The 22857-nt window shown below is 37.2% G+C and overlaps 4 protein-coding genes and 1 long non-coding RNA gene across 5 annotated transcripts; 2 read left to right on the forward strand and 3 right to left on the reverse strand.

Annotated features, from left to right (window-relative positions):
- Positions 1 to 1997: 1997 nt before the first annotated feature.
- Positions 1998 to 4194, reverse strand: LOC108830058 (meiosis-specific protein ASY2-like). The gene is made up of 4 exons (XM_018603666.1): positions 3600 to 4194; positions 3323 to 3517; positions 2713 to 3239; positions 1998 to 2651 (listed from the first exon to the last, which is right to left on the reverse strand). Exons 1-4 carry the CDS (start codon positions 4192 to 4194, stop codon positions 1998 to 2000), a joined length of 1971 nt encoding a protein of 656 aa, XP_018459168.1.
- A 2264-nt stretch (positions 4195 to 6458) lies between these two features.
- On the reverse strand, positions 6459 to 8080 carry LOC108840597 (uncharacterized). Its single transcript, XM_018613433.2, has 5 exons — positions 7954 to 8080; positions 7753 to 7879; positions 7360 to 7647; positions 7055 to 7267; positions 6459 to 6905 (listed from the first exon to the last, which is right to left on the reverse strand). The coding sequence occupies exons 3-5, from the start codon at positions 7498 to 7500 to the stop codon at positions 6678 to 6680; spliced, it is 582 nt and encodes a 193-aa protein (XP_018468935.2). The 5' UTR covers positions 7501 to 7647; positions 7753 to 7879; positions 7954 to 8080; the 3' UTR covers positions 6459 to 6677.
- On the forward strand, positions 8081 to 9026 carry LOC108840382 (uncharacterized). The gene is made up of 2 exons (XR_001947863.2): positions 8081 to 8455; positions 8676 to 9026. It is a non-coding gene; the product is annotated as an uncharacterized LOC108840382 (long non-coding RNA).
- Positions 9027 to 10058: 1032 nt separating this feature from the next.
- LOC108830059 (uncharacterized) lies at positions 10059 to 14067 on the reverse strand. Its single transcript, XM_018603667.2, has 5 exons — positions 12360 to 14067; positions 11026 to 11131; positions 10837 to 10936; positions 10689 to 10760; positions 10059 to 10589 (listed from the first exon to the last, which is right to left on the reverse strand). The coding sequence occupies exons 1-5, from the start codon at positions 14065 to 14067 to the stop codon at positions 10059 to 10061; spliced, it is 2517 nt and encodes an 838-aa protein (XP_018459169.2).
- Positions 14068 to 18064: 3997 nt separating this feature from the next.
- On the forward strand, positions 18065 to 20783 carry LOC108830060 (uncharacterized). Its single transcript, XM_056996700.1, has 4 exons — positions 18065 to 18444; positions 18510 to 19194; positions 19380 to 20252; positions 20376 to 20783. Exons 1-4 carry the CDS (start codon positions 18065 to 18067, stop codon positions 20781 to 20783), a joined length of 2346 nt encoding a protein of 781 aa, XP_056852680.1.
- The last annotated feature ends 2074 nt before the right edge of the window (positions 20784 to 22857 follow it).

Here is a 22857-nt window from a genome sequence, read left to right on the forward strand (position 1 = left end):
GAAAGTTCACTTAAATCAAACCGGAGCTATTTATGGAAAGATTGGACAATCTTTCGGTTTGATCATTTCCAACCAAACCAACTCCGACCAGAAGACAATGAGATCAGTCCAAGACTTCCAGAAGACATTATAGTCATTCAAGAGGATTTCTACAAGTTCATACCATGCACCAGCCATCATAGGATCAGGAGGATCCCCATTAACACCAAGCTGCCTTATTTGGAGATTCTTGCATTCAAACTCCAACAGCTCTTTTTCCCTGAGTTTATGCACGACATCAGCACCTTCCAAGCTATCAAGAAGATTCCCAGGAAGCTCACTTATCCCCTTAAACCATCCAGGTTCAAGAAGATATCAAGATACAAGATCATCTCATTTGGAAGAAGGCATAAATCAAGCTAAAGGAAGATTACATGGAACCATCAAAGCCTTTGCTTCCAAGATTTTTATTTCAAGTTTATTTCTTTCCTTTAGTCATTTTTAGACTGTTAGAGAGTCCCAAGGTCGAGCCTATATAAGCTCAGTAGTTGTCTTTGTAATAATCACCCTTGAATTTTATGAATGAATATGCAGTTTTTCTAGTTTTTCTTAAAACTATTATCTAAGTCTTTTGAGTGTTGTGAGAAGCAGCTCTTGAGCAACCTGACTTATCAAAGCATCCTTACACAGAGCTTTGTGGCGTCCTCAAACCCCCCATCATTTCCATCTACTGATTTGCCTTGAGAGAGACTTCAGTCCAGCAAGCAAATCCCATATCTATCCATCTTCCATCCATTGATCTTGTTGAGAGTGACTTCAGTCCAGCAACAAATATCCCATCTCCATCAATCTATCCCTTTTCTATTTGCTTTTATTCTTATTATCATTCTGATTCATATTCATATTTGCTTCTGTTTGCATCATAAACTTATAAAACTCATAAAAAGGTTCACTCTTTGTTTCAGGTACCAATCCGAACTATTGGACTAAACCTCAGTTCCATATTTCCGGAAGGCCTGACCCTGTGCCCACAACACACGCCGAAGCCGCAAACAAGACAATAGTAAACGACTTAAAAAAGAGACTCGACCTCAAAAAATCCAAGTGGAGTGAGGAGCTGAACGGAGTACTTTGGGCATGCCGGACAACACCCCACACGACAACCCACGAAACACCGTTCTCCCTTTCATACGGAATCGAAGCAGTAATACCTCCCGAGATTGAGGTCCCATCTACACGACGAGGAATATGTCCCGACAATGTCGAGATAAACGAAGCAATGCTGCTCGAACATATGGACATGATCGAAGAACGTCGAGAACGAGCTACGGTGCGTATCCAGAACTACCAGCAAGCCGCCGCCCGTTACTACAACTCAAACGTAAAAGGCCGCAGCTTCTCAGTCGGCGACCTAGTGCTACGCAAAGTGTTCGACGGAACAAAGGAAAAAGGCGCAGGAAAACTAGGAACGAGGTGGGAAGGCCCATACAAAATAATAAAAGAAGTTCGCGACGGCGTTTACGAACTGGAAAAATGCAAAACGAGATGCCCCGAACAGAGGCCATGGAACGCTTACAACCTCAAAAGATATTATAATTAACTTCGATCTCCCATCTCCGATCCAACATCGAACTGGAGGCCACCAACGACATAACATAAAGCAAAAACGCTATTCAGAACTACGAATCGGCTTGATCCCGCGAATAAGGGTACGTAGGCAGCTCAACATCGAGCGCAGCCCAAACAACCAAATAACTATCTAACCAAAAACATCGTTCACCACGTGAACCCCAACAAAGTGGATTCCTGATCAGTTTCTACTTCAAAATTATCTAAGAAAGATACTAAACGCATGCTCAAACAAAAACATACAAATCTAGATTAAAGGTATCATCCATTAATCCGTTGAAAGCATATATAAATGTTCTTCAACAAACAACACACACAAATAACAAAAGTAAAACAAACAAAGTCTTCTAGACAAAAAAACATAAAAAGCCGAATCATACAGGCGTCATTCAACCCCCTAGGTTGACCGAGTCTTCATAAACTTGAGGGAGGTCGAGACCCCTAAGAGAATCATCCGACACCGCCGCAAGGCTATACTCAATCTCCCTTGATATCTCTACATCTTTAAGAATATCCAGCTCCTCCTCGAGCTCGAACCCGCCCTCCAAGTATTCGGCCAAAGCCTCGATCTTTGCGCGAACTTCCTGTAAGCGCATCTCCGCAGCGCTCTCTGCCCTCCTCCGTCGGATAGTCTCTCTAGCCTTATCAAGGGCAGCATCGTAACCCTTGGCTACCAACCAACAAGCAGCTAGCATTTCCCTCCGAGCCACTCTTTCTCGCAGCTCAGCGTCTCTTCTGAACTTTGCCTTCAAGGATTCAAGGTCCGCTTCCATTGCAACCTTCTCCTTCTCTAACACGACCTTCTCTTTCTCGAGCATGATTTTTTCCTCCTCAAGCGTAACCTTCTCCGTCGCTTTAGCCGTCAAAAGCACCTTCAAGTCAACAACTTGCTTCGCTCGCTCCTGTTCACTTGCATGCGATGCGCTTAACTTTGATCGCAACTTTTGGATCAAATTAAGATGACCTGCGACCTCCTCTTGAGAAGGGAAGTTCGCCAACCGTTCCTCCATCAAGGCAGCATACTCGTTGCTAGCCTCCATGGCCTAAAAAGATAAAAGGATTAAGGTTATAACTTCGATATCTAAAAAATTTTACACGATTTACCTTGGCATTTGCGATGGCCATCTGAACGTAGGCGTCACGACCCCGCATTTGCTCCAAGGGAGGAAGCGCGCACGTAGAACTTCGCAGTTTCCGCCAAATGGCAGCAAGTCGCTCAGGATCATCCAAAATCGGAGCATCCACGTCATATGAGAATGCCAGTGGAGAACCACTTCGACAGTCCGCAGGAAGGTTGACCGGCTTAGAAGTACCCTCTCCGGGATCTTGCATCAGAGGTTCCGAGCTCGATACATTAAAACCTTTAGAAGACTCCTCGTCCGGAATCAGACGACGTCGCTGAACCTTGGGAGCGACCTCCTCGACGTCCACTTCGCCCGATGCTCGAGAGTCCGGTGGAACATCGCGACCCGGACGAACCACATAAAGCGGCGTAGCCCGGAAAATCGGAGACTGAATCTCAGAGCTCGCTCTAGTCACCCGTTTGTCCGGAGTCTCGTGAGCTCGTTTCGAAGGTGCGGAGTCAGAATTGGCATCTGAAGGCTCCGCAGGAGGATCTTTCCTTTTCACCCCTGAAAGACAAAGACCAAACAAATTAAAGTCGTCAAACTAAAAGAAAAAAGAAAAAAATAATAATAATGATGAAGTAGCCCACCTTTATCTTTCTGGTCTTTTCGAGGACGAATCGGTTCCGCAAGCGCGACGAGAACGACATGATTCACACCGGGGGGCAAAGCATAGGCAGCTCGAACCCTCTCCAGAGTAAAACTGTCCCAACTGCATTTACCTCGACGGAGCGCCGAGATCAAACCACGCAGCTCTGGAGTCGACTTTGAGGTTCCAAACAACTCTGAGGAAAAAGTAAAGATCAAAACCTGACAAATAATCGTGCTAGTTTAAAGAAAAAGGAGAGGTAATAGGAAATTACTTACCCGCGTTCTCGTTCCATTTCATCGGAATCCGAGAAAAGTCGAAATCCCCAACCGTTACTGGATCGATCTTGAAGACAAAAAACTTGTCCGTCCAATAGAAGTCTTTCCCAGGAATGTCGGTAATAACCGAGCGACCCAAACGCGGAGAAAGAAGAAACTCTCCAGTGACGCCGCTACTACGCTTGAGAGTGTAGAGCTGCTTTAATTCGGCCAAACCGAATTCCAATCCTTCCTCTGTGGCTCGAATGAACGTCGCCAAGACGTAATGCCAGAAAGTTGGAGTAACCTGGGTGAACGATAGCTGTAGTTCTGCTAGAATCTCGAGGAAGAACGAAGGAATAGGAAATGACATAAGGCCGTCACGAAAAAAGCACATGTAGGCTCCGCAGTATCTTGGTCTCACGCTTCCCGGAGCATCGCTGTTTGGGTAATCGATGACAGCTTCGTACGGAACCCCTCGAAGCTCCATAAGGGCGTCGTATTCAGCTGGGGTAAGTGGGCCCGGTTTGCTCTGAGACGCCATGATATATGAACGAATGGGAGAAGTTTGCAGAATAAAGAAAGTCGAAGCAGAAGAAGAAGAAGATGAGTCCATTACGAGAAAATCCATCAAATAAATAAAGGAAAAAGATAGTTCCCAAGACAATCTTCGCAATCAATGAGAACCGCACGATCTAGGAAGAGTGGCCGACAGGTCAAATCAGAGCGAACACGCGTGGCCACTCCGCTCCGAGATTCGCGACCAAAGGAAAAGTGCTCGCCCTTTCGGTTTCCTAAAAATAAACCGACTGGGCTGGGGGACAAATGTTAGACCCAATTTCGGTCAATCGGTCTTCTAAATGATTGGGCCTATTTCAGATTATGGGCCACAAAGAAGAAGCCCGCGAGGAAATATCGATCTGCTCCATAGGAGATAGTCAAGAGAATGTATAGTTCGAGTCCAAGACTCTACTGATATACTGGACTGGGCCGAAGCTAAGAGGCCCACAGCGACGTCAACAAGGTGGAAAAGCAGGTTGCCGAAATCGAGAAGGTCGCGAAAGCAGTTACAAGAATAGCGGGGTCGAACCTATAAAAGGAAGAGGAGATCAAGGCTAAGGGGGACAGCGAAAACACTAAAGAGAGAGCACACCACACATTTACATCTTTCTTACTTCGTTTAGATCTCATTTTAGATCGACCTCCTTGTTATAGTCGATCTCTTAGCTATTCTTTGTACTCGACCTCTTAATCAATAAAAGTCCATTTTTGTCTACCGAATTCCCATTACATCGTTGTGTTCTAAGGATATCGTTGCCTACATCTTTTGTAACTTCCCTAGTTTACTTACAAACACTACAAAATACTTGAGTGTAGATTTTAGGTTATATACCGATTATCTTTTAACTACCACAATTTTGATTTATATAGGAATGTTTCCTAGTTTAATATTTTATCATGAATTTTTTTTGGGTGAATTACCAACTAATCATAGTTTGCCAAATAATGTACAACTTTTTGTAAAGATAAGAAATAAAATAATAATAATTTGTGTTAAGTTTTTAAAATAAATAAAAAATATTAGTAGCTGCCAAAAGATGAATTTTTTTAACAATTTTAAAACCATCACGAAAGAGTAAATCATAAACATTAAACGCTATACCCTAAACCCTTGGACAAAGATTAAACCCTTGGGTAAAAATCCAAACACTAAACCCTAAATTCTTGGATATACCCTAAACTCTTAGGTAAATCCTAAACACTAAACTGTAAATCTTTGGGTATACCCAAAACACTAAATCTCTCTCTCTCCCCCTCATCGTAAACCTTTTTTTGTTTGAAAAATATAAAAATGTAAACATTATTTTAAATCATCGATTATCTTTTCACTACCACAATTTTGATTTATACATGAATGTTTCCTAGTTTAATATTTTATCATGAATTTTTCTTGGGTGAATTACCAACTAATCATAGTTTGCCAAATAATGTACAACTTTTTGTAAAGATAATAATAAAATAATAATAATTTGTGTTAAGTTATTAAAATAAATGAAAAATATTAGTAGCTGCCAAAAGATGATTTTTTTTTAACAATTTTAAAACCGTCACAAAAGAGTAAATCATAAACACTAAACACTATACCCTAAACCCTTGGACAAAGCTTAAACCCTTGGGTAAAAATCCAAACACTAAACTCTAAATTCTTAGATATATATTGTAACGAATTTTTTCGTCACAATAAAAAATATTTCGTCACAATATTGACATTGTGACGTATTTGTAACTGTTTGTATATGGTTGCAATACAATCGTCACAAATATTTTTTGGTATCAAAACCGTAACAATGTTGTGACTTATTGAAACAGTAACAATTTCGACACAAGTCGTGACGATATATATAAGTGACAAAACAGTCACAGTTACTGACTAATAATCAAGTCACAAACCCGTCATTGTTTGTGACCATCACACCGTCTCCATTTCGTAACTCGGTGTGACGAAACATTAGTCTCCAATCGTCACAATTAAGGACTAATAGGTAGTCACGAAACAGTCTTATTTTGCTACTAATTTGTAGTCTCATATATGTTACGTATTGTCACTGAAATTCGTAACAATTCCGTAGTACAAGCTACTGATTACTTAACTCTATTTGTCATGCATTTTGTCACAAATCATTCTTAATTAGATACTTATATTTTGTCATGTATTCGTCACAATTCTTCACTGAAAAACATCACAAATCCGTCTTAATTAGCTACTAATTTAAATGTAAAAATTGTAGAGGTTACTTTTATTAAATTAGTCACAATTTTACAGAATTATATTCATATCCATATATTTTTTTACTTTTATAATTCTGTAAATATTAGCTATATTACAACGTGCTTTTGCTATTTATTTTACAAAAACAAAATATGAAAAGACAAATTATTGAAAATAAAAATTCCATAACATCAAAAATTCATAAATATAGTTTAAACTTAAACAGAAATTTAAGTGGAAAAAAATCCTAGAAGTGCAGTAAATAAAGCAACTAAAAACCAATAAAATAACAACGAAAACCAAAACCAGAAATAGCACCATAAGCCAAACTAGTTGGTGTTGAAGCAGAAAGCCTCCACAGCTTCAATTCGTTTCTTGAGGACTTCATACTCATCACGAGTCTTTTGCAATTCAGCTTCAAGCTCTTCCACTCGATGAGTTGTTCCCACTTCTGCATTACCAAGGGGAGAACCCGTCGCAGACTCTAAAGGCATTACAACACCTCTTTGGAGGGACCCAAAACCAAATACACGGCCTTGTTTCGATGTTCCAACAATCTACATAAAAGCAATAAAACACAATGTTTAGAACTAAGAAACTAAAATATATATGTATTTCTTTTTTGGTTGAAAACTAAAATACCATGTATAAAACTCAGACTTTAGAGCAAACAATTTAAAAGTGAAACAAAAGTTTAAGCTCTTACCTTAGAATAGATTTCATTTTTCTCTTCAAGGGTGAGATTGGCTATCGTCAAATCCTCTCCATTAGAGTTATCCATTTCAGACAAGCGTTCTTGAACACATTCATCAAATTTCTCAGCAATTAGCCGAGCTCTTTCATCAACATAAGTTCCATCAGATTTCTGGTGTGTTTTTTTCAGCACAGCAATGAAAGAAGAGTCTTCATTGTTTGCCTCCTACAAAACAATATTAAACAAAGTAAGATAAACTACCAAGTTTTTAAAATGAAATATAAATGTTTTAAAAGTAAAAGATGCAAAAATATTACCAAAACATCCTGAACTTTGGCATAAGAACGTGAGCCTGCTCTGTGTCGATGTACACCTAAACCATCACGTCTAGATAGACGAGAAGCACGAGCTTTCTCACTTTTATCTTTGGCCTTTGATGTTCTCCAATACTCAGACATTACACTCCATTAATCAGACAAAATCCAATCAGGTTTTTCTCCATTTGACTTTGCAAGACTAACCATTCCTTTGAGACGGGTAGCAGCTAGCTGATCAAAGTTTTGTTTAACAAGATTTCCAATTGAGGCATCCCACTCAAATTTAGTCTACAAAAGATATGATATCAAATTGATAAGTATATAAACGTTATATATGACATGTTTAACATATGTCAAAAAAATAGATCATATTTAAATACCATTCAAACTCACCTGAAAAGTTGAAAACCATGCCTCTTTATAAAACGGTGGCACTTTTTTCCAGCTATACCATGGTCCTCTGAAACAACCTTCAATGATCTTTCGAACACAAGTTGATACTTCAGTGTTGTTTTTGAACCTGTTTTATATGAAACGAAATTATTTACTTATAAACTGATACTTACAAAAGTGTATTAAAAAGGAAAAGCATACCATTTAGCTCCATTTTGTCTAGCTGGATGGAGTACACGAACATCAAGTTGTACAGGAACATGTGGAACTTCTTCCCTATTCTCAACTGGTTCTGGGTTTACAACATGTCTCTGGGAACCAACAGATTCACTACAAGAAAAGAGCCTCCACTCCGACAATAATTTCCGTGAATGTTAGTCATCGGAAACTTTGCTTCGCTGTTACTAGAAATTACCGAGAATCTATCAATTTTATCGGCTACTTCTCGGATATTTCCGAGGAACAATATTTGTCGGAATATGGTTACAACGGGTTATCGGAATCTTGTTGGAACTAAAAATAATTCCCGAGAATTTGTTTTTCATCGGAAAATTTGTTGGTACGCTCTCGGAGATTACTGACAACAACAAAGTCTCAGAAACTTGTCGGAGAATTTGACGGGAAATCACCGGAAGAGTTGAAGTGGATACGTGTCACCATTGCAATAGTTTCCGAGAAGTGATCCGGTGCCGATAATTGCTCGGTATGTGATAATTTGGTTGGAGTTCGAGCTAATTCCATGTCTTAAATCTCCCAATAAACATCTCACCTAATCTTCTTTCAAAGCTTTCAACCACACCTCTCTAATCCCTTCAGCCAACAAAAGATAGCAATATCTTAAGCTTTGTAATTCTATCATACTTTATATTCTTAAGGTTTAGATATCTTCTTAGGTTTGGTTGGTTTTGCTCTGTTTGTTGAAGGAGGAGAACGATGGCTCTGTTCTGTACATGGTCCAACAGAGTGTCTTTGTACGGCGAGGGATGGGTGGTCCAACAGAGTGTCTTTTCCACTTTCTTATTTCTTCTTCTCAACTAATTTTCGGCAAGGTAGACGCCTGCGGTGGTTAGATCCTCACGGCGTTTTGGTGGCAGATCTGGCGTTCCAAGGATTGAAGATGACTTCTTCTTCGGGGAGGTGGTTAGGGCTTATGTGTATCCGGTTTGTTTTGGTTTTTATATCAGATTTTGTTTTCTGTAAACCACTTTTCTCTGGTTAGGGTTGGTTTAGACATTAATGTAATATTATTTTAAAATGCTATTTGTGTTTACTCACATGTATTCAACTATTCATGGTCAATGCAACTAAACCGGGATTTTAATATGGTTCTCGTTGAACTGAGCTCTGGTTCTGGGGCGCATTTTTTTTTTTAATAAAAAGTTTTGAACTCCTCGATAATTTCTCGGAAACTTACGATAGGTGTGTTTATCGGAAATTAGCGACAATCAATTCCGACGAGATTCTCGACAAGTGATCTTCTCGGTTCTTTCCGATAATTGCCCGATGACCACTCATTTCCGAGACCCAAACTCCGACGTATTGCGGTTTCTCGGAAAAGCATCGGATGTAAGCAATTCCGACGAGATCCCCATAAATGGTACCGTCGGTATATGGCCCTCTTTCTTGTAGTGATTGAGAACCAGTGGGTTGGATAGTTGGTCCTCTCCCATAAGAACGCCCACCTGATGTTATTGGTGGTCGAGTCATCTATGGAAAAACGTAAAATGATCAGTTCATGAATCGAAGGTTTGCAGTAACCATTATTCTCAGTATACATATATTATTCCTATTTAAATGACAAGAAGACAAAACAAGCAAACTTCTCTTTTTAATAATCAATGAAAGATCGTAAGTGCTTCTAACATTGAATAAAATATAATTGCATTCTAGAATCTATTAAATACAAACAAGAAACTTATAAACAATAAGAATTGACGGTGACTGAAAATAAACCTCGGAACACCACTAGATCCGACAAGAGGAAAAGTTTACAGAGAGGGTTTCTGTGAGAGACAGTACTTTAGTGCTATATTTTTGACGGCGAGTTATGAGGTTATTTATATATTAAGGAGAACTGTAGGGTTTGTGATCGCTTAATTAGTAGAATATTCGGTCAATAAATAAGCCTAATTATTTTAGGGGGATTTTGGCAAATTTTTATGGCGGTATCTTATAATTTCAGAATGCCGCTTCTAATGATCGAAAGTTCCAAAATTAACTTCGCTATGCTGATTTTTAATAAAATAAGTAACCTACTGTATTCAAAAATAAACTAAAAATCAACATAAAATTCAAAAAGAAAAAAATTAATCAGATTCTTTATCACTTATTTCAATATCAGGGTTTCCATCTTCAGCCTCTGAACCAAGTTCTTGTTCCTCTTCCATATAATCAAGATCTTCTGCTTGACCATGTACATGTGCTAGTGTCTCAACGTGCACTGAATCAACACAAACAATGGGATCAACGTTTTCATATTGCATTGCAGTAAAATCCAAATTTTTGCTGACCAATACTTTTCCCCTCGGTTGAATCACAATTGCTGCTTTCCAGTTTTGATCCTTTTTCTGCTTTATCCGTGGATATGGAACATAACATACTTGATCTGCTTGTGAAGCCAAAATAAAAGGATCATATTTACCATGATGTTTGCTGACATTAACATCGATTATCCCTGACTTGTTTATGCGTATGCCTCTCCCAGTGATCGAATCATACCAATCACATTTGAAAAGTACAACTTTAAGATGTACTGGTCCTGGGTAATGAAGCTCGAAATTTTCTTTTAGTACTCCATAGAAATCAGGTTCATCACTTGAGCCACAAGATGTTATGCCCTTAACACAAACTCCATAATTTGCACTAGTTCTATCTTTTCTATGGTCGTATGTGTGAAATATATATCCCCGAGAAAAATACATTGGCCAAGAGGTAACCTTTATCATTGGACCATGTACGAGTGTCTGCAACCATTTTGGATATAAATTATCCTTTGAAGTATCTTCCACCTGATTGTATCAACATAAATATTTAGTTTAAAATAAATAAACTAAATATCTATCAGAAATAATAAGAAAGCTTTACATGTTTTTGTAGCCAGTTTGAAAATCTCTGTTCTTTAAGCTTGATTAGATCGTCTCCAGTTATCCCAGAGTAAGAAGCATTCATACTCTCATCAAATAACCTATATAAAAAATCCCACCGTGAACAATGACGAATGCTTATATATTCAGTCTATAAAAAATTAATTAATGTGCCTTTATTTTTGTGTACCTTTCAAATGGCCTCAGCTCCTCACAATTAAGCAGAACATATGTATGTGCGATGTGGTGGTCTTTATCTTGAAGCCACAACTCTTTTTCTCTACCGCTGCCCCTCCCTGGTTGAGAAAAAATGTCTGGTATATCACTACACTGATCATCATGATTCCCTCCATCATAGTGTCGATCTTCTGCTCGGGCTTTCGTTTTGATATGTGGTTCAAAGTAGTAATTACCAAAAGTTGAAATTTCTTCATTAATGTATTGCTCAACTATAGAACCTTCAACTTTCGCCTTATTTTTCACCCCTTTTTTTAGATGTCCCATTTGTCTTTCGAAAACATACATCCACCGAAATTGGACAGGTCCTCCAAGTCTAGCTTCATGTGCCAAATGAATTGGTAAATGCTCCATAACATCAAAAAAGGATGGAGGAAAATTTTTCTCCAAATTGCAAAGAACCATGCGTATGTTTTGATCTAATATTGCAACACTGTCTTTATGCAATGTCCTTGCACAAAGATTCCGAAAAAACAAGCTAACACCTACAAAACAGATTACAAAATAAGATATAGTTATGTGAATATTAATTTTTATCAGAAACATATTTTATGACAGAGCATAGTGGTTCCAAGTCTATTTAAGAGAAAGAAACACTTTATAAGACATTTAGAAGAAAAAATATGAACAAAAAGTCAATTGACTGCAAGGTCTAAAGCATTAACTAGAAAAATAAAACAGAGCACTACGTAAAGGCACCTTATTACAATTAAAAACAGAGCACTACGTAAACAGAGAACTATATATGAAACTATATATATGGAAAAAATAATTAAACTAGGCCAAAGTATCTCACCATGTATTAAAATTAGAGCACTAACGTGAACTGAAAGTCTATATACATTAATGTCAGTTTCTTTAATGGTACTTAACAAAACTAATATAAATTATATAAAGCAAAACTTGACGAGGCAAAAGCACCTCACAGAGTCAGTTTCTTCGTAACAGACAAAACACATAACTCAGTTTCTTTGTCACAGACAAAATTCTAGTACAGAAAAACTCAATGAGGCAAAAACACCTCACAGAGAACTACGAACTCAAATCCAAAAAGAGCATTAGGAGTTCAAATCAAAACATAGTTAATTAGCTAGCGTACATAAAAACTGCAGATCATTAAAATCTAAAACAGACTATAATGACAGGTTTTAAAAGCAAAGCTCTACGAACTAAAATCAAAACAGAGACTATGAACTCAAATCAAAACAGCAGCCTCAAAAAATAACTGAAAAATAGGGAAAGGAACATAGACAAAATTATAAATGTAATCAAAAGTTATATGTTTACCTGATAGTGCTTCATGCACAGATTTATCCATAAGTTCAGCAAACGCAATTGGAATGAGCCGTTGCATTAGAACATGACAATCATGACTTTTCGTCCCTGTTAATTTCCCACCAGATAAATCAACACATTTTGATAGACTTGATGCATATCCATCAGAAAACTTAACATCTTTTTCAAGCCATTTTAAGAAAGCTGCTTTTGCATCAGCTTGTAGTCTGAAAATTGGGAAGGGAACCTTGCCATCAGTTGTTAAGTGTAGATCTTTCCTGTTACAATACTCTTTCAAATCAAGTCGTGATTTGATGCCATCCTTTGTTTTTCCTTGAACATTCAGTAGAGTATTGATGATATTATCAAAAAAATTCTTTTCTATATGCATCACATCAAGATTGTGCCGAAGTTTATGATTCTTCCAGTAAGGCAACTCCCAAAAAATGCTTTGCTTGTGCCAGTTATGAGTGTCACCATAACCCTTTAAGCGCCCATGGTTTCCTCCGCAGTCAACTGTTTTGGGCAAACCATTTACTTTGTTCCATATTTCCTCGCCTGTAAGCAACAGAGGTGGATCATCACTCACAACCCTTCCTCTTTTAAAATTTTTCTTATTTCGCCGATAGGTATGATCTGCTGGTAGAAAACGACGATGACAATCAAACCAACTTGTTTTTCTACCATTCTTCAACTGAAATGCATCAGTCTGGTCCATACAATAAGGACATGCCAATCGACCATGAGTTGTCCATCCAGAAAGCATAGCATAAGCAGGAAAGTCACTTATTGTCCACATAAGCACAGCTCGTAATATAAAGTTCTCCTTAGTAGAAATATCATAGGCCTCAATCCCGTTATCCCACAGATCCTTTAACTCTTCTATCAGTGGCTGAAGGAATATATCGAGACTTCTCTTAGGATGATTAGGTCCAGGGACTAGAATGGTTAGAAACATAAATTCTTGTTTCATGCACATCTCAGGTGGCATATTATACGGAGTCAGAATTACAGGCCATAGAGAATAGTTATGTCCTGACATACCAAATGGATTAAAACCATCTGTGCATAACCCAAGGTAAATATTTCTTGACTCAGATGCAAATTCAGGATATACCTCACAAAAATGTTTCCATGCTTCTCCATCTGAAGGATGACACATTTCTCCACCATTCATTGAATGTTCTGAATGCCATCTCATATCTCTTGCAGTATTATTAGACTGATATAATCTCTTTAATCTATCTCCAACCGGCATATAAAACATTTTGTTGTATGCAACCTTTTTCTGTCCCAACTTTTGAGTAGGTCGATATCTGTCTTTTTTGCAGAATAGACAGTTTTCTAGGTTCGCAGAATCCTTCCAAAATAGCATACAATTATCTTGGCAAACATCAATCTTCTGATAAGGTAAACCTAAAGACCGCATAAGCTTCTTTATATCATAGTAAGAATTCATTGAATTGTTACCTTTTGGCAAATACTCTTGCATCATCTGAGAAATCGAATCCATACAATTTTGAGGCAAATTATAATCTGTCTTCAAACTCATGAGTCGAGCTGCTAAAGAAAGTTGTGAGAGACCTTCTTTACATCCATCATAAATTGGATGTTTAGCAGCATCCAAAATATTGTAAAACTTTTTAGCCTCAGCATTAGGTTCTTCTTCCATATTTTCATCGAATGAAGTTTCCTTATTACTATATGCATCTGATACCATTGACACATAAGGATTTACTGTCTCGGTTTGAGAGTCAAAACCAGAAGCATCTTCACTAGTAATTATATTCTCAGGATTGTTTAGAATATCATAATTCTCTCCATGAGAAATCCAAACCCAGTAGTTTCCTGTAAAACCCCTATTATATAGATGACTCCACACAATTTTTTCTTCCAATAATCTTCCATTGTCACACTTATAACATGGACAAAATAGTTTGCCATTCTCGAGAAATAGAGGTTGAATCTTTGCAAAATTCATAAAACTCTCCAAACCTTGACAAAACGTTTCTGAAACTTGATTATTGGAGCCATCGATTCTTTCATACATCCACTTTCTTGCAATTTTAATATCATTATCCAGTGACATTCTTTTCTACAGCAGAGAGCTTCTTTTTCTTTCTCCTCGACAGTAGATGACTTGAGAACCTCTGTTTTCTCTTCTCAATGATTATCTGTAGAACCAACACAATTTTTTTTATTTCTATAGCTATTGTAATTGGACTCTTTTTTATTTTCTGTTTTCAAAGGTCTCGTACGTATTCTACGTACGTATAAAGAGATTAGGATTCTAATTAATAATATAAAAAAGGAAATAATAAAGTATATTCCATATTAGATAAGGACTATAGTCCTTATAAATAGTTAATCACTGGATAAAAAAAATGTAACATTGGCATATGTTTGTAAAAGAATTTCTCTCTATTTTTAATATTGTTATTGTTATGGAACTATTTTTATAGACTCAAAAGGTTGAGTCACAAATCGTGAAAAAAAAGTAAACATAATATATTTGGTTTTAGTTAGCTACAAAATTGTTATATCATTTATGTAAAAGTTTGCAACAATAAATATATCTTTCACGGGTGTTAGTTAATGACTAAAGGCGAGTCACAATTATGTATCAAATAGAGACTTATATTTCCATCACGGTTTCGTATCCAATTTGTGATGATACGTATAGTCACAATACTGTCACGACCGTTACGTTTATTTATATAGTAACAATTACGTCTTTATTTGTGACTAAATATAGCAACGAATTACATCGTCATAATATAGTGACGAAATAACTACAGAATTAAGACGAAAAAACACAGTCACAACTACGTATTAAAAACGTCACTAAATTGTGACCGAGACAGTTCGTCTCAAGAGGTCGTCACAATACATCTTTTTTTTTTGTAGTGATACCCTAAACCCTTGGATAAATCATAAACACTAAACTGTAAACCCTTGGGTATATCCAAAACACTAAATCTCTCTCTCTCTCTCTCTCTCTCTCTCTCTCTCTCTCTCTCTCTCTCTCTCTCTCTCTCTCTCTCTCTCTCTCTCTCTTCTCTCTCTCTCTCTCTCTCTCTCTCTCTCTCTCTCTCTCTCTCTCTCTCTCTCTCTCTCTCTCTCTCATCGTAAACCTTTTTTGAAAAAAATAAAAAATGTAAACATTCTTTTAATTCACCGATTATCTTTTAACTACCACAATTTTGATTTATATGGGAAAGTTTCCGAGTTTAATATTTTATCATGAATTTTTCTTGGGTGAATTACCAACTAATCATAGTTTGCCAATTAATGTACAGCTTTTTTTAAAGATTAGAAATAAAATAATAATAATTTGTGTTAAGTTTTTAAAATAAATAAAAAATATTAGTAGCTGCCAAAAAGATGATTTTTTTTAACAATTTTAAAACCATCACGAAAGAGTAAATCATAAACATTAAACGCTATACCCTAAACCCTTGGACAAAGATTAAACCCTTGGGTAAAAATCCAAACACTAAACCCTAAATTCTTGGATATACCCTAAACCCTTAGGTAAATCCAAAACACTAAACTGTAAATCTTTGGGTATACCCAAAACACTAAATCTCTCTCTCTCCCCCTCATCGTAAACCTTTTTTTGTTTGAAAAATATAAAAATGTAAACATTATTTTAAATCATCGATTATCTTTTCACTACCACAATTTTGATTTATACATGAATGTTTCCTAGTTTAATATTTTATCATGAATTTTTCTTGGGTGAATTACCAACTAATCATAGTTTGCCAAATAATGTACAACTTTTTGTAAAGATAATAATAAAATAATAATAATTTGTGTTAAGTTATTAAATAAATGAAAATATTAGTAGCTGCCAAAAGATGATTTTTTTTAACAATTTTAAAACCATCACAAAAGAGTAAATCATAAACACTAAACACTATACCCTAAACCCTTGGACAAAGCTTAAACCCTTGGGTAAAAATCCAAACACTAAACTCTAAATTCTTAGATATACCCTAAACCCTTGGATAAATCCTAAACACTAAACTGCAAACCCTTGGGTATATCCAAACACTAAATCTCTCTCTCTCTCTCTCTCTCTCTCTCTCTCTCTCTCTCTCTCTCTCTCTCTCTCTCTCTCTCTCTCTCTCTCTCTCTCTCTCTCTCTCTCTCTCTCTCTCTCTCTCTTCTCTCTCTCTCTCTCTCTCGTGACAAATAATAAATATTCGTAATAAATGACATTTTCGAAATATTTTCATAATAAATAATGAAACCGTTTAAGGAAAGATATTAAAATTACAATGTCATAATTGGTATGCAGTAAATATGATATCAATTTGTCCAAATAATTTGTATTCAATATAAGGTAAGTTATTAAAACTGAATTAACTAAAGGTAAATTATTTAAACAAAGTAATAAATATGATACCAAGTTGTGCAACTAATACGCACTGAAAATAAGGTAAGTTATTAATAAAAAATAACAAATTACAAACATGATAAATGACATTTAAAATCGTAAAGTAAATACTTTTAGGATTTTAATTATGCAACAAGTGTAATTTATTATAAAAAAATTAACTAATTGAAAATATTTAAATGATAAGATATATGGGCTAACAAATTACAAACATGATAAATTACATTTAAAACCGTGAAGTTAATACTCTTGGCATTCAAATAATGCAAACAGTGTAATTTATTATAAAAAAAATAACTAATTGAAGATACCTATTATATATGGCTTATAAGATATATTTTAATAAATAATGAAACAATTTAAAGAAAGATATTAAAATTATTGTGAAGTTTGCTCAGATATTATATATTTTAGGACTTATGACCAGAACCATACAATTTTTTTTTATTACTGGCATTTTTTAAATGCTAAGCGTGCCCTTTCTCCACGTTATGAGAAAAAACGTATTTACGAGAATGCCATTACTTTTTAATGCCACGTAAGCAAAAATCCGGCGACACGTAGGAATACGCGTCTGTGTTTTCATTAAGTCAGCCGTAAAATAATACGTCTTTCGTTACGGCTGGTATACGTATAAGTTACGGCTGAATTATAGAAAATGGTTGACTTAGTAAAAAAAGGCTGATTTAAGATGATAAGTAAACCACGCGTAAGGGTTGAGTTATATGAATCTAGTTGAGTTATTGGACGACGGCTGACTTACGTACAGACGTTACGGCTGACTTAACCATCGATTGGTTGATCTCTGGAAAATTTGGTTGAATCGTAGTAAAGACACGGCTGAGTTAATGAACACCGAATGGCTTGGTTATGGGATATTTGACGGCTGAGTTATATAAATCAGCCGAAAATGGATGGTTTAACAGGAAACTCAGTTTTATTACGGCTGAGTTATTAGCGAAAGATTAATTACTAGAATAACATTGTTTTACGGCTGAATTGTTAAACGATACGGTTGGCTTATTGTATTTCATCCTATTTACAGCTGACTTATCGAAAAAGATTAATTACTGAACTAGTATCCACGTTTCGGCAGACTTACTCAGTACATGAGGACTGACTTAGGGTGTCTGAGTTATATATTCTTTTGGTGGCTGAAAAACCAATTTTCCATGTCAGCTGCCATGTCATCAATTCGGATTTGCCATGTCATCAGTAACGAAAAAACTTCAAAACCAGGTTTTAATCAGCCTGTTCATATTCCTCCCCTTTCATACCCATTATTTATCTTCTTCATCTCTCTCAGTTGGTTATGGATCTGGTTATTATTGTTTCCGGTAACTGGGTTAAGAAAAACAAATATGTATTCAACACTGATATTAGAGGGTGTAGAGTTCTCCATTTAGATGAGGACTCTACATATGAAGTTTTCGCAAAGTCTGTTCTCGATGATTACGGATTGGAAATGAGCGATCATATTCAGCTAAGCTACATGTTCTCGAATAAATCATTGAAAACAATGGCGCACGACACTCCACCAGTGTACGTGTCCAATACTCGCCAGTTGAAGGGTTTTGTAACCCTAAAGAAAATCGAACAACTACGTCTTTGTGTTGAGATTACGGAGAACAAGGATGACATAGCAAGAGAGAAGACTAAAACAAACTTCAGTTTTAGCTCAGAAGTAGAAGCGTCAGAAGTAGAAGCGTCATTGAGTCCAGAGACGATAATTACAGTGGGAGTTACGATGGTTGCAGTTCGGAGAAGGAAGAAGAGGACAATGAGATTGATTGCTCTATTATTGTGGAAGGAGAAAATCAGAACGTAGGTGGAGAAGATGAAACAGGCAAAGAAAACGAAGAAGATGATGAATTTGATAGCCGATTTGATATGTTCGACGACTCGGACGGTGCGTCATCTGAAGATGATAACTTCAGCTCATACGGTGTCGGTGAGTCTCCTTCAGAAGACCAAGAGTCACCAACGCTACCTCCCAAGAAGATATACCAGAACTTCTCGATGAGCGGGTCTAAAGAGAGTGAGGAGGTTCTTCTAAGGTTGAAGATGTCGTCGCTAAATCTTGCGGTAGGGCAACAATACGAGAGTAAAGCAGATTTGGAGAGACGACTGAAACTTCTTACAGTGAAGGATCAATTTGATTATGATGTAGACATATCAACCCGAACACTATTCATTGTTAAGTGTTGGATTGATGGATGTATCTGGAGGGTTCGTGCTTCTACCAAAGGGGAATCCCCGGCGTTCTATGTTTGTATTTACGAATCGAAACATACATGCTCTACAACTGAGCGTTCTAATCGATGTCGACATGCAACACCAGATATTCTAGGAGAGTTGTACAAGAACTTTCTCGGCGACGTTGGTCCGGCCGTTCACCCTACGAGTGTTGGAATAGTTATCACTAAGAAGTTTGGTGTAAAGGTAATTACTTTGGTGTAACTGAGTTATGTTTACGAAACAGCTGAGTAATATGTGTTTCGTAGTGGCTGATATATTTACACAACGCGGCCGAGTTATATTAAAATAGTGCTGAATTAGTTTTACGTTGTGACTGACTTAATTGTATGATGTGGCTGAGTTATGTGTATCGTTTTTCATGTGAACAGATGGAGTATTGGAAATCCTACCGGACGCTGAAATTTGCAAGGGAAATCGATCAGGGAACACCTGAGAGTGGGTTTGAACGCTTGCCTTCTTACTTATACATGCTAATAACGGAAAATCCGAGTACAGTTGCGCGTCTTCAAATCGATGAGAATGGAAAATTCATGTATGTGTTTCTTGCGTTTGGTGCGAGCGTAAATGGGTTTCCTTTCATGCGCAAAGTTGTGGTTGTCGACGGTACGTTTCTTAATGGTAGATACAAAGGGACGCTTCTCAAGGCACTGGCTCAGGATGGTAACTTTCAGATTTTTCCAATAGCCTTCGTAGTGGTTGACACTGAAAATGATGATTCCTGGCATTGGTTTTTTACGCAACTAAAACTTTTGATTCCTGACGACGAGGGTCTTGCGATAATATCGGATAAGCATAACTCGATTGGGAAAGCAATTACAAATGTGTATCCGCTTGCTTCTCGTGGAATTTGCACGTACCATCTATATAAGAATATACTGGGACGGTACAAAGGAAAAGATGCATTTCGTCTGGTGAAGAAAGCGGTGAGATGTTTTAGGATGTCTGAGTTTACTCAGATTTTCGAGGAGATTGAAGCGATTAATCCAGCACTCCACGACTACCTCCAAAGGGCTGATGTCCGACTGTGGACGCGTGTTCATTTCCCGGGCGAGAGGTACAATTTGATGACTACGAACATAGCGGAATCAATGAACAGAGCATTGTCGAATGCTAGAGGTCTTAACATTGTTCGAATATTAGAATCGATACGGGTTATGATGACCAGATGGTTTGCTGAACGGAGAGAGGATGCCAGATCGCAGCGAACCACGCTTACGCGTGGTGTGGAGAAACTACTACATGTAAGTAAGCCTTTAAAAGAATTAGTCAGCCTTTAAATTCATAAGTCAGTTTTTACAGATATTAAGTCAGCCCTTTATATCTACTAAGTCAGTCGTTTCACATTAATTATATTTTTTTAATAGGATCGTGTAACTGCCGCCAGAGATTTGACGGTACAAAGGATTGATGATCATCACACTGAAGTTAAACATGGATCTTCCGGCGAGTCTTTGCATGTTGTTAATTTGGTAGAGCGAAAGTGCACATGTCGCCGTTTCGAACTCGAGAAATTACCATGTGTACACGCAATCGCAGCGGCGGAGTACATGAATGTTTCTCGTATATCCCTGTGCAGTCCTTACTATACCAGCAATTATTTGGTTAGCGCATACACTGAATCGGTCATGCCGGTTGATTCAGCGCAAACTGTTCCAGAAATCGTGGCTAACCAACCCTGCTTGTCCCCGACTGTACGTCAACCACCAGGCAGACCGAAGAAAAATAGGATGAAATCTGCTTTAGAAGTTGCACTAGCAAACAAACGTTCCTAGGAAAGAGCACGCATGTTCTCGATGTAGACAGAGTGGTCATAATGCAAAAACTTGTCCGATGTAGGCAAGTGTTGTAGGGATTTTCATGTTTTTGTATTACGGCTTAGTTTATGGTTTTAATGTTTTTGTATTACGGCTCATTTGTTGATTTTCATGTTTTTCTTACGATTGGGTTGTTGATTTTAATAGTTAATACTTATGGCCGGGATATTGTTTTCCATGTCCTTTGGAAAACATCTCTACGACTCTGATATGCGTAATGGCTGAGTTAGTGTTAACCTGGGCTGAGTTATTGTTTACTAAGGCTGAGTTACCTTTTTAACGGTTGAGTTATTTTGAATTAGTAGAAGAACAAACCGTTTGAAATCTGCTTTAGAAGTTGATAATTGTCTCGATTACCAAAAACCTAAAAATATATATATATGTCTCGATTACCAAAAACCTAATAATTAGTTATCGATATTCTCATAGCCGCCGTTAATTTTCTTCATGCATAATAATTGTCTCGATTATGCCAGGCGTGTTTTTCAAACGCCATAATTAATTATTTTGAGAATATCATTACTTATGGCTGCGTTATAAACCATTACTTATGCATACAAACCATAACTCAGCGTGTCTGTTCAGTGTGCTTTTAGAGAAGACCCAAAAGAAAGAAAATTTTCATAAATAATACAGTAGGTTATCTCTTTCTTTTTGTTATTTGCTATGTCATGTCATTAACTTGTGCAGCCCAGTCAAATCAAGAACACGAAACGTCCAATAATTAAGTTTGGCTGATTTATTTTGTATGATATCAAGAAGGGAGAATATCTTATATGACGTCTGAGGTAAACGTTGTGGCTGAGTTCTACTAAACGTTGAAGCTGAGTTATAATATAACTAAAAAATATTAATGTTATATCGTCTCGATAATGTAAAGGTCTCGATATCAGCGTGCAGACGAATATTCAACACCCTTGATTCGCCATTATTAACTCGTACATCCCAGTCAAATCAAGAACACGAACTCTTATCCAAATATAATATTCCCTAATTATATAATATTTGTTGAATTTGCTGACTTATGTTTCGGCTAAGTTATTCCATTTACGGTTGAGTTATAACCAAACTAGAAAATATTCCATTTAGGGTATGGTTTGAGATTTGGCTGAGTTATATCTATAGTGACGGCTGATTTCCATTTTTCAATATGGCTGAGTTATAAGAACAAATTCATTGTCCAGTAAATGTTTCGGCTGAGTTGGCTGAATTATAAATAAGGTACTGAGAACAATCGGACTCTCAACAGTCAATTATTACACTTTTTCTCTATCTCTCTAAATCAATATCCCCCTGTTAGTGTAGATGGAATTTCTCCCTCTTCTTGAATTGCCTGAAGAAATTCAGGCGGTAGTGGTTGAACGTGCGGCCCGTAACTCCATCCAAGATCTCTATGGCCTCAAAGCATCGTAGAGGTCGATGAAGGCGTTAGCAGAGTGGCGTGGGGTTTACCATTTCCTCGATGTTTTATCCGTTCCCTGGAGACTCAATATGCCTTCTGAGTTGTTGAAAGCTTGCTACGCTGAGAGAAACTCAAGCACATTTTATATAAAGGGTGTACAGCTTTTCTACACCTTCGACCTTAAAGAAGAAGGGCTTTCTCTCATGAAGCGTGCAGCAGATGCAGGCTATGAGCGTGCTGTGTATACACACGCAATGACTCGAGCAATCTTTTGGGTGAAGGGAAGTATTTTTATCTCGTATTCCAATAGAATCACTTGACAGGATCGGGAAACTAGTGTGATCCGTCAAATGGGCTTGGGGTTTGTGGCAGACACCCGAGTTCAAAGAAAGAATGGCCTTGTTCATATCACATATTCTTCCTAAGTTCTACAGTTGCCAATGCGGAAATCCTGTGGAGCCACACCGCTGTCCCTGCTTGTGGCACATTGATGTCACTAAGGATGACAACATGTGTCCCCACTGTTTGTGGCTCAAAGAGATCGGCTTATTCTTACGTGAATTTGAACCGGTTAGCCTTTATAGGGACACAAGAAAGTGGTGAAGATGTAATGTATCAGAACTTATCTTT

The sequence above is a fragment of the Raphanus sativus genome, unplaced genomic scaffold (assembly GCF_000801105.2).
Source record: "Raphanus sativus cultivar WK10039 unplaced genomic scaffold, ASM80110v3 Scaffold0318, whole genome shotgun sequence".
NCBI lineage: Eukaryota > Viridiplantae > Streptophyta > Magnoliopsida > Brassicales > Brassicaceae > Raphanus > Raphanus sativus.